The 12,052-nt window shown below is 44.8% G+C and overlaps 1 protein-coding gene across 3 annotated transcripts in view; it reads left to right on the top strand.

The window, feature by feature from the left end:
- The window catches only part of LOC105452157 (MOXD1 homolog 2), a 266,861-nt gene that overhangs the window by 163,547 nt on the left and 91,262 nt on the right, over positions 1-12,052 (top strand). For all 3 annotated transcript variants that reach the window (XM_011693043.1, XM_011693042.1, XM_011693044.1), the window contains one exon: positions 5,174-5,449. In XM_011693043.1, coding sequence (XP_011691345.1) covers positions 5,201-5,449 — 249 coding nt within the window. In that variant the 5' untranslated portion in view covers positions 5,174-5,200. The remainder of the gene's footprint in view (positions 1-5,173; positions 5,450-12,052) is intronic.

Raw genomic sequence — 12,052 nt, 5'->3', positions numbered from 1 at the left:
GGTTTTAGCTCTTTCATCTCTTTAAAAAAATAGATTCGATGTCTTGTAAATATACTTTAACTTTTTTTACATATGTAAAATAATATTAAATTATAGTTATATATTTTGATATTATAAATAAACATTTATGCATAAACATACGTTACAAGAGATATTCAGAAGCATTAAAGCTCCAATATTTTTGATGAAATTTAAATTTTAAGAAAATGCAACGGATAGCAGATCTTTTTTTCGCGCGAGCGAAATCTCCAATTGGCAAAATCTTAATTAAGTCTACATTAAAGATTTGGAAATCATGAAAAAAAAAAATAATTACACGAGCTCGTGGTAGAACACGGTTTCAAAGTTTGATGCGAATCTTAGCGGAGCACCCTGTATAGGCGAAACCGTGCCAGGCTGATGCCGCCGGTGCCAGGGCGCAATTGGAGAGCAATCGACTGAACGACACGCCGCAAATCAAACTGTACCCGCGCGTACTTCCATCCTCTTCGAGTTGTGCCGCGCTGCGCCGCGCCGCGCTGCGCCGCGTCACTCGTCCCCTTTTCTAGGTCCCCCTTTCGCCCGCGATGGTGTCCGCGTTTACCCTTTTGGACGCGCCTCCGCTGTGTCCTCTCAATTTGAATCGACGTTTCTCCGTGCGCCGGAGCGGTTCGAGCAGATGCTGCGACCGATGTATCACCTCGATGGGACGTTTCGTGCGTCGCACGCGCCGCTACTGTTAATTGCATCGATTGTTTTCGGGCCGCCGATCGTTCGACGGCGGCGGATGGTCATTGGATAAGCTAAAGAGGATTAAACAGAGGAGAAGTTACGCGGCGACAATATGCCACGTCGTGAATTTACGGTGCTCTGTAGTGGAAGCGAACGTGAGCGGCAGCATTTTTAACTGGCGGTTGATGGCGATTTTTGTTGAAAAATAATTTGTTCCATAATTCCACAGCTACTCTAATTAAAATAAATTTTTATTAGGTTTCTTAAATTAATTATACAATAGTATTTGATGTGATTAATAATTAGAGAATAACGTGCCACAACTGCAACGATGTACTGTAACATATAGATTTACGCTTCTCCTCGGCGGTGAAAATGAACATAAGTCATTCTGTAGCCATGTTTTTTAACTGACAGTTAGTGAAGCATAGCGAAACTTTTATTGTAACTTTTTCCATGATTCTATTTTAATAAAAGTAAATTTTAAATACATTTTTTTAAATTCATTAATAATGTTTGATTAATAAAGTTGGAGAATTGCATGTATAATTGTATATCTGTAATAATACTTGAACTTTAAATTCTTATTTAGAGCTCTAAACTATTAATTTATTTAACTATTTATTTATAAGTTGTTATAATGTAAGATAGAGTATAATACTGTAATAATACGCGCTCATAATATATTTTATATTATTTATAAAAATAATTATTTAAGATTGCGATATATAATCAATATTAAAATAAAAGAGTTAGGTACTTTTAAACTTATTGCACAAGGATCTGCAATTCTTTCTTTTGTACTACGGATAACAATATAGCTAAATAATGCAGCTAAATAATTTGAATCTTCGTGAAACAAATTTGTTGCCAATTTTCTTTATAGAGAAAGTTTTTCTTCCAAAAATTAAGTAACACAATTTCCAACTAGATCCATTTGTATCTGCTGACTTGAAAATTATCGCGTTATAATGGCGGCTCGATCAAATGTTTAATTCATGTCACCTAGTTGGAATTCGCGTAAGCTCGTGTTACGCATCCGATTGCCGATACATCGGTTTTGTTAATCGGCAGAATTAGCCAGCGCCTCTCCTTTGTATGCAAGTTCGAACCGTCCAATTATTTCCGCGTAACGTCGCGCTCCTCTGATACGCGTACATCCCTCGCATTGCATATCCCCGTTATTGCTGATTGAATCGATCGGTTTTAATTTCGCGGTTACTGCGCCAGTACCGTAAATCAGGCCGCCTGCGATGCACGCTGTCGGCAATGCCGTGCACCTTGACCCCCATTAAATCACATGATTCCTAATCCGAATGTTTTATCTTTTTTTTTTAACTATGAAGATCAGCTATGAACTATGAAGATGAGCGTTATTTTACTTGTTAGTACTGCTTTCGTCGCTCTAAATTGCAATGGCAGGAAGAATGATCAATGTTAGTGACAGATTATTGTTTCTATTTAATCGAATTTAGACACATTGAAATCACTGTACGTTTTGGTCACGATGTTATCGGCAGTGGAAAAAAGTTGGTATTAAAAAAATATTTATTGTCGAGCAACCATATTGTTTGGAGCATAGATTCGTTTGCGCAAAATGCAATCCTGTTAAACTCATTGCACAATTACGTCGCAAATATCCGCCACGGTAAACATCAGTTTCGGACCGCGCGCGATCGCGAGGGATTAAACCAGTTCGGCGGCCGGTGTTTGGCGCCGAACTCGTCGATGATTTCCGCGCGTGTACACGCCGGATTGGCTTACTATTTGCGGCGCATCGGCCGATGCGCCACGCCATTGTCGCCGTTAATTGAAACGATCGTTTGCAGATCCGCGGTCGATCCGCTGGTCGGGGCTCCGGCCTACCTCCGCTCCCTTCCCTCGCCCCCCTCCTGCCCCCTCCTCTCTCGTTCCCACCCTTGCCCCCAAAGGTCGCACGTGCGTGTCGCGATATGCAGGTGCACGCGATCGGCATTCTGCATTTTTACCACCGCACTTCGATTGATCGATGATCTCGATGAAGCGCGCACCAGCGCGCTCATCTCCGCTCTCTCGTGGTTGTCGCGCAAAAAAAAAGCGTTGAAAAAGCGCTGTACAGAGTGAGCGACAATGTTGTGTAACAAACATTAACAGGAGCGTTTGTGGTAGCGCTTGAGGAGAAAAACAGATGCCACACGTGAACTTCGATTCTTTGTTCGACTTTATCACGGAGCTTTTGTTGCATTTACATTTCGAATCCACAAGATGATATAATTTTGCTCGTTTGTTAATATATACCAATGATTAAGTGCGCCATCAAGCTTTTATCGAATATCAACCATTTCTCCAACTTCGGTTTCAATAAATTCATTGCTAAAATTGATTTCAACAATTCTGGAATTTATTAGTAATACTAGTCGCTCGCGCGCCTGGCAGAAACTGTATTGCACAATCCGCGCAAACAATGCGCCAATATTTCCCGTTTTTATCAATTTATTGAAACGTCCGAATATAGCGTTTCTCCCCGATATTTTCAATCGAATAAATTTCACTGCAAAAAATTCGACCGGCGGTGCGTATTTTAGCCACACCTGCGATCTCGAGGATGGCGCGCGCGCGCGCGCGTGCCCTCGTAGTTGCTGCCTCTACAGCAATCTCGCCCTTAACTCGTGCCGTGCTCGGCGCGAAGCGCTTACTCCGCAAGTACAAATTGACTTTTTTTCCCTCCCTCCCCCGCGGGACGTGCCTGATTGCTGAAAATGCAAAATAAACGGTGAGCGCGGCTATCCCGCCGACCTCAATCCGGCCCATCCTTTTTTCGAGACACGCGCACGGTGAAACGAGGAATTCTCTTTGTTCGCGGATTCATTCCGCCGGAAACTTAATTTTCTCGCGTTTCCCCCTCGAAGCTCCGTTGCTCCGCCTCGTGTCCGTCGTTATGCCCGAAGAAACAAAGCGTTATCGCCGCGATAAAGAGGTCAATAGCAATTTTTACCGAGGAAATCGGCGATAATGTCTTTGTTGAATGGCGGTCCATTAAGCCCGCCCCCTGTCTGATTCTTGAAAATGCAATAGCGGAGCAGCGACCGCCGCCACGCCGCGTCGGCGTGAGGATAAATTAATCGTGACGTTGATCGTTATTTATGAGTATTTCTGCTTGGGAAAACGAGGCAGTCGGGCTTACTCGTCGGATATGTTTCCGCGCTATGAATATAAGCATTACTCCGCTGACGGTTAAAACGAGTCGGACGTCGTAATATTTTTTTTATACGACTCCTCTTTATAATTTTGCTCCAATACATGCGTTCTTAACACTTCGCTCACGTAAATTCTTTCATGAAACTTTACAAGATTTGCTTTCAATCATTCGGAATATTTCATCTGATTCGCTCTTGATATGAGATTCGAGTAACGATCGTAATATTTTACAATATTCCAGGTGTTTTCGATTAGTCGAATCATTGTGTGTATGATTTAAGATTATTGTACTTGATCACGAAACAGTATTGTAGGTTTATATATAAAATTGTGTAAAGTATAATACATATATAATAAAATTTATACTAAACAAAGATTTATTTTGTATACGAAATGAGATAGATCTAAATTTGAAATTAAGACTCATTTAAGCAGTCCTATTTTCTGTTTGGTGCGATATACGGTATTTTTGCGTGAAAAAGAACGAAGTCGACCGTAAAGAGGTCGAAACAATTTTAAATGGAGCGCAAGCGTAAATGGCCGCTGCAGCGCCGGTGCTTAAAGACGATAAAACAGGATGCGTATGACTATCATGCGAGTTATGTGAGAAAGCACAAGCGTTGTGCAAGATGCACAAACACACACACATACGCACAGCATGCACCAGTGAGCATTTGCGGTTTAAACACAGTGGATATCTTCGAAACCGTCGGTTGCGTAAGTAATGGGCAACGACGGTGACACACACGACTATCGTGATATCGAAGAAAAATACCGAGAGCATCAATATTACTCCCATTTGAAAGTTCAACGATTTTGTTGTCTTTGAAAATGCAACCAACTGCACCGTACCGCGTATATACATTGTTTTCCCTACATTTAACATTTTATTGTATTACCGCGTCATTTCCGACGAACGTTTAATGGTGCAAAATTATATTCCGCAGTAAGGTATAATTTATTAGATTTTTCATAAACGGAAAAGCTTTAAACGGGTAAAGTAAATCTTTTTATCGAACGGTAAATCACGTTTTCACGATTTCAGATTTAATTGTGTCATTGGTTAATGATGCAACGTCATTTGCAATCGTTTAATTTCGGATGAAATTTCGCGAAACTCTAGGAGTATCTTACCTCGTAATACGCGGAATACATTATGTGAATAAACGTTATTTCTCCTCTCCTCCCCGTTCTCGTATCCATTAAGCGGATTACATCTCTAAGTAGCATAAATTACCTCCGTAAATAAGACAGTCGCCTCAGGTATGCGTCGCTCCTGTTTCAGATGTTTTGAGCAGCACCGCGCGGAAAGATGAAGACTGCGGTCGGCTCGTTCCTCCTTTTGCTCATCGGCGGCGTCGTCTCCGTCGAATGGAAGCACAGCGCCGTCCTGGACAACAATTTCTTGGTGCTCTGGACGCCCGATGAGAAGGACGTTACATTCGAGATCCAGGTGAAGACCCTCGGCTACGTCGGGCTCGGTTTCACGAAGGACGACGGCCGCGCCGGGGCTGACATGGTCATCGGATGGGTCGATAACAACGGCCAGGTCCACCTTCAGGTGAGTGTCTTTTTATCCAGTATCAGGTAATATCTGATTCCTTGCGGTTCGCCAGCAAATCTCCTTCGGCCATCTCGCCTGGTTGCGTTAAAGTATGTGGCACTCGCGCGTCATAATTACGAACGAATATAATTATGACTTGAAAAAAAGTTGATCAAGTGTGTCTGAAAAGATAGCAATCTATAATATCTCCGACGAAAAATTGTAATAAAAACTATTACTTTTCGAAGCTTTTGAAATTTCAACATTGAATATATTGGTTTAATAAAATAACGAAAATTAAATTTCTATTGAATTAAAGATTATTCGAAATACGTAAAGAATATGATTTTGTTCATAAATTTACACTTGTGAAAATTAATCAATTTCAATTTTTAAAGGATTTCATTTTTTGTTATTAAATACATTCTTAACAAGATGACCATGTTAACCACTGATGTGAATTATCACAATTTATCACTTTAATAGAAAAAAAAAAACGTTAGTATATTCCTATTGATTCCCTATCGTTTCGGACATACAAAGAGCTACAAATGGAAATAGTTATCCCGTAAAGCGTTCGCATTAAAGCTCGCTGATATTTAAATCAACCACGCGCGACGTCCCGATTGTGTACGCAAAGTGCCGGGAGGGGTTGAGGGGGAGGCCCGAGAGTAATCCAGAATAATTATTTCCGTGCTACTGATCGAGTGGAGTTCCCTCTTTGAATATTGTAAAGTCCGCCCTGGCACGCCAACATCGACGATGGAACGCGCTTAATGGTAGTCATTCGGGAGATAAGTAATGGCTCTCCCGTTTCGATCGGCGCATCGGATAGTTATCAATCATGCCCACTAAAGCCGGCAGCCTGTCATTACGCGTTCTCCTCATTTTGCACGACACTCGGTACATCGAGGACTCGCCCGCGGAGGCGATTGCCTTACGTAATTTTTCCGCGAAAATGCGATTCCCGCGTAACGCTTGCCCATCATCCTTGATGCCGTTCATCTTCGTCGCGACCGAGAGAATCTGCGCGACTATAAAATAAATGTGGCCGCGGTTTGCATCAACTAATCAGACTATTACAGATATTTGATACGATCTCTCCCTCCTTCCCTTCCTCCTCTTTTCTCTCTCTCTCTCTCTCTCTCTCTCTAAAAATGAATATGTTTTTAATATATATGCAAATTCCAAACAGAGTACATTCAATCTTTAACCATTATAGAATCACGTGAACAAATTGTGGTTTTTTGATGAACGAGAAAACCCAACGTTACAAGTAAGGAAGTTAATAGCTATCATTTTTTTTAATTACGATCATCTCCCCCTCGAGATCAGATCGATGTAGATAACGTGGTCTATCATCTTCGCTGAACTCAATAAAAGAAACGCTGACGATCACGTAGCTTCGACTTCGCCATTTAATTCCGCGCTAGCGAGGCCGAGGGAGAGAGAGAGAGGTCCGCAAACTTCTCCCGGATATATCATGAGCTGTCCGCACTGCGGTTGGATCCTACGCCGCCGTAATAGTTCGGAGTTAATATCGTGTGCATGTGCGACGTGAGTGCCGGCGGTGATGGTTCTTTGAATAACAAGGCGTCATTCAAAGGGACGCCGACGCGTTCCGTGGGCATGCCAAAGAGAGAAAAGCTTACACGGGCCCAGGCGTAATCTAGTTCGCGCGATTTCCACATGAACGACCACGAGAGAATCTCGTGGCCAAGCCGCGACGTTATTTTCGACCGCTTCTGCTTCTTCTTCTTCTTCTTTTTTTTTCCTTTAAATTTAAAACGTCGTTAGTCGCGCATTTGGGAACGCGGGCCCTCTTCATAGACCGGACGCGACGGGGATTACACGCTATCCACCCTTTCATCAGCGTTACGCAGCCGTTGACAGTCCCTGGCCCGGTTCTTTACTATACGGCCGTGGGGATAGGTGCGTCATTTCTTCTTCATCTTCCTTTTTTCTGTTCTCACTCCTCGTCGTATCTCTTTCGTGCAGCGAGCGCGGACTGAATCAACTGAGAAAGGAGAGAGCGCGCCGCTCGCTCGTCGCGTCGCACAAGCTTTTTTACCGTATTTTTACCGGCCACGCCGCGAAACATTCATTTCGCTTCGCCATTATTCCCGAGTTATCCCCCTTCCGCATAGATTTATCAGCGGCTACTTTGCGCTCGGCTTTTCGTTGCATGTTAGGCGTCAAAGGAACACCGCAAATGCTCCCTTCGTCCATTTTTATTTCGGTGGGGAGCGTGTAATGCCGTGGCGTTATTAAATTTCTCAGCGGGATTATAACGCGTTATACACCAGATAGATTTTTATGGAGTCAAAAGAATATTGTGATAAAGCTATTCAAGCGAAGATATAAAAGAAACGCAATGGGCTTCTGCTCTTGCTACAATTTTGGTAATAATTATACATTGATATGATTCATTGCTAAATAAATGAGATGAATAATATAATCCAATAGATAATCGTATCTTCTTGCGATAATTATTTAAATTGTACATCATTAGTGACATGGAAGTTTTTATTTCGTTTTAATTACTATTTTATCGATTGCTATTAAAGATATTTGATTAACGAAACAATTTATTATGAAGTTAACTTAATTATAACTTGAAACGTAAACTTAATTATTACAATATTCTATGTACATTCACGATGTTTAAATTTTTAAAAAAAAGCTTCCTCATTCGTCTTCATTTTAAAACGCGGATTCGCTTTTGCAACAAATAGACTGCTTATATTTATGCGATCGTGATTGGTAGCGTTGGGCACATCACGTTTACATTATAGAGACCTCCCGACGTTTCTTACAAAATGGAAAGCAGTCGTAACCGGGGAGGACGGGATATAGGAAAGCAATCTTCTACGACGAGTATCGCGAGGGTCGACTGAGAGTGGTTAGGTGGGTAACGCATAGATCGGTATCTACGTAGGTATCTTTATGTCAGTGTTTCCCAAATGGTGTTCCTCCGGAACGTCGAATAAAATAAAAGAATGGAAAAATTAATCCACAGTCGTATCGCGATTTTATTTATTTAATTTTTGATATTATTTGTTCCGGCTGCTTCTTGTAGCTTGCATATAAATACTCTAATATCTTTTCCTTTTTATGAAAACTTTTTATTAATACGACTGAATCTGACAAGAGAAAAGATATTGCAATCTAAATTCAGATATGCGTAATTATTAACAGAAATGAAATAAAATGTAAAAACAATGTCGTTAGCATAAATTTAGTACGCGGTCAGTTATCGAAATTTAAAGCTTGGCATTTTAATGTCGTTTCTTTGCGGGTACGTAATATATATGGATTGAGCATGGATATATATATGTGGGCTGATGAAAGTCTATGCGATGCTCGCAAGCGGAAACGGTGTATTAGAAAAGAGAAAAAATATTCCGTCGTCGTCCCTTGAAGTCGACGCAATTACGTGCCGTATGACGTATTCCGACGAATTCAGTCGCCATATAACAAATTGGGAAACACTGCTCCACGTGGACGGGTAGATGGAAAGGAGATAGTCGGGCTGCAGATCGCGTCCGTCTCGCGTGTCCGCAATTTTTCCGGCAGAATCGTTGCCCGCTCGTTCCATAATGCATGCCGCGCGCCGCGCAATGCCCTATACGATGCAGCCGCGTCGCCGGAACGTTCTCATACGCTGTGAAAGAGAGGAGAGCCGATAGAGAGACGATGGACGAGGAGGCAGAGGGCGCGGGAGAGGCAGTTGCGGAGAGAGCGAGAGGAGGAGAGAAAGAGAGAAAGAAAGAGAGAGAGAGAGACTGGCATCCAATGAGAGCGAGAAGCTTTTTCGTTATGATCGTAATCTTAGAACCAGACCAGCCGCGGGCGTCCGGACCAGCCGGACGACTGCTACTCCGCTCGATTTCTTACTCGTCTCGCAGCCGTCCCTCCGGTCGATACGCGACTTTAATTCCGCCATTTGCGGGGGCGATGTATATGTACACGTACGCACATCGCAGAATGACGCAACGCAGCGCCCGCGCTGCAATCCGATAGGTATGCATGCCCGCGCCCGAGATCGCCCGAGCATTTGTCCACGTCGGGCGGCTGGCATGTAACGAGCAAAATCACTCTGATTGCGCATGCCATGTGAATTACATGCGCGAAACGCGGATCCCAATCGCAGTTTGCTGAGAAATTTCCGCGGTCGGTCGCTCTCTGTCGCGATGGTGCTCAAATATATTCCCTCCTGACAGGACACGAATGACATTCGCGGCTCAGCGATAAAAGCGAAGCATAATGAGAAGTTGCGAGTGATCGGCGGCGATCCCGCATGCGAATCCACGCAATCGCGAGAGAATATCGAGATCGAAAATCTTTCGTGAGGGGGAGATGTTAGCGTTTATTCAACTTCACTCGATTGTTTTGCATGGTAAATCTCGCCGTAGCCAGACGTGCGTCCAGCGCTGACTGTTTGCTGAATAAATGATACAACCCGTAATACCGCTAGTCGCAGTGTGCTACTCGTGAAATTCGTGCGCATAACTGGAATAACGGATGAAGGAGGAGAAAGAGGGTGGGAGGGAGGGAGGGAGAGAGAGGGACAGGAGGATACAGCAAATAACTGGATGAATTAATAAAGTCGGCGCAACAGTAGGGAGATATCGCTACATCATAGAAGACTCGCGGGATTATCCGTATACGCGTACGTGCGAGCGTATACGCGAAATAAAGCGCAAATTGCGCATTCGGCGCTCGACTATACGGCAAGTGCGCGCTCGCCCGCTCGCCCGCCCCGCCCCGCCCGTTCGTTCGCATAATCCCCCGTAATGCGCCGGCAGATTGCATTTTCAACGAGGGACCAAATAATTGCGTCCAATTGCGAGGTGTTTAATTCGTTAGGTTCCTCGCGTATTGTTTCGCGGCATGTCGGAACGGCAGCGGCGGGTGGCGCGCAATAATCGCGGACAGCTTTATTAAAATATCTCGCCGCGGTTTTCCCTCGCGGCACGTACCCTCCTCCCCTCCTCCACAGCCCCCTCCCCGACCGCGCTACCCGTGGCGGTCCTTTGTATCGTCGATTTGTATCGTCGCACTCCGCGGCTTTCATCGCTTTGCATTTTAATAACGCGGCCGATAGCGGCGACGAGCGAGAGGATTAATGCGGGGAGGGGATTCTTCCGCGTCCTCCGCGACAACACCAACGCCGAGCTATCGCTCGAGCTCTATCGTCTGATTTACCCGGTATACCGAGATGAGACTTTTTAATATCCCGTATTGTCGTGTAAAGCGTGTGGTATCTCGTTAAAGTAACTGGGGAAAACTTCGCATTCTACTGGGTATAAGTGTACGTAATCTTTTATAATGTAATCTGCAAACAGCCGGACACATGTCTCCTTCACGCACATGCCAGACGCGCCCCCGCCTCACGTGCCTGGTCAATGACTGTATATAGTTATACGCCGCTTTTGTAGATCATATCTATATAGCGCCGTGTGCGCCGCTGGACAGTCGCTTTTTACTGGATCTTAACTATAATAATGAACTCTAGTTAGGTATCCCTTTGTTCTAGTTCACAGTTAGTACACGAACAAATTCCGGCTGGCCGTAACTTTCTAGATCGCAAAAAGCCGGGAACTTAACCAACTCTTTTTTATATAGATCACAGTGTCTCAAACCAACAAACTTTCCTCAGCTGTGCCTTTCTCGATGCACAGCTGTGCAATAACTATACTTAACCGCCCGTAACTCTCTCCCTTTCATGATTATTAAATGAGAGTATAATAGAAATGACACATATTTAGCATGCCGCCTGATCAACTCCCTCTCTATACGGTCGACGCCGCGCGGCGGCTGGTAAAATTGGTCTTCAGATATTTCTGGCACGCAGAGACATTATTATCCGCTCCCCGCAGATAGCTGCCGGGGCGCGAAGGGTTAAATCACCTTTTGCCGGCGCGACAGGGGGGTTGCGCGACGCAGGAAAAACGAGGAAATGATAAAAGCCCGCCGGCGCGACGTCCTTGCGTAAAAATGCTAACGATGCATCTGCATATACGGCGGCGCGGTGGCGATGCACCATTGCGGAGAGCCACGGGGGCGGCGGAGGCCCTGGATATACGCGAGTCGGCGAGAGGGAGGAAGGAGGGGGGGAGAGGTAGCGGGCAAAGGGGAGAGAAGCGCAGCGGGGTGGAATGACTGCGCGCGCGGAGGCTATTCCCAAGGCACTCCTGCCACGGGATTCCCTCCGATGCGATTTTAGCCGAGGCAAATAGGATTCAGCGTAAATGCAGTCACGTGTATATACGCGTATACGTGGGATGTACGTATACGTGTGCGTGTGCCGTCGCGCGCGCGCACGCGCGTGTGTGTGTATGTGTGTATACGTCCGGCGCGCTCGCGAGTGCTGTCGCGGCACTGTTTAAACCCTTCTGCCCCATTCACCCCCCCCCCTCCCTCTGGCCGCCCGTCCTTCCTGCCCCGACGTCATGGAGTCGCGATGGAAATCCGTGGCAGAGCGAATGCGCGAAATTGCGGCGGCTGAGGATCGTCGTCCCGACGATGAGCCTCCGGCCAACTTGATTCCCATCCTCGCGTTCGCGCCGGGTGCTTACCGGGTCAGAACCCGGGCTGCCTAGGTGTTACGGCACTTTC

The sequence above is a fragment of the Wasmannia auropunctata genome, unplaced genomic scaffold (genome assembly GCF_000956235.1).
Source record: "Wasmannia auropunctata unplaced genomic scaffold, wasmannia.A_1.0 LD336037.1, whole genome shotgun sequence".
NCBI lineage: Eukaryota > Metazoa > Arthropoda > Insecta > Hymenoptera > Formicidae > Wasmannia > Wasmannia auropunctata.
Note: the sequence above shows the minus strand (reverse complement) of the source record. Positions and strands in the feature narration are given on the sequence as shown.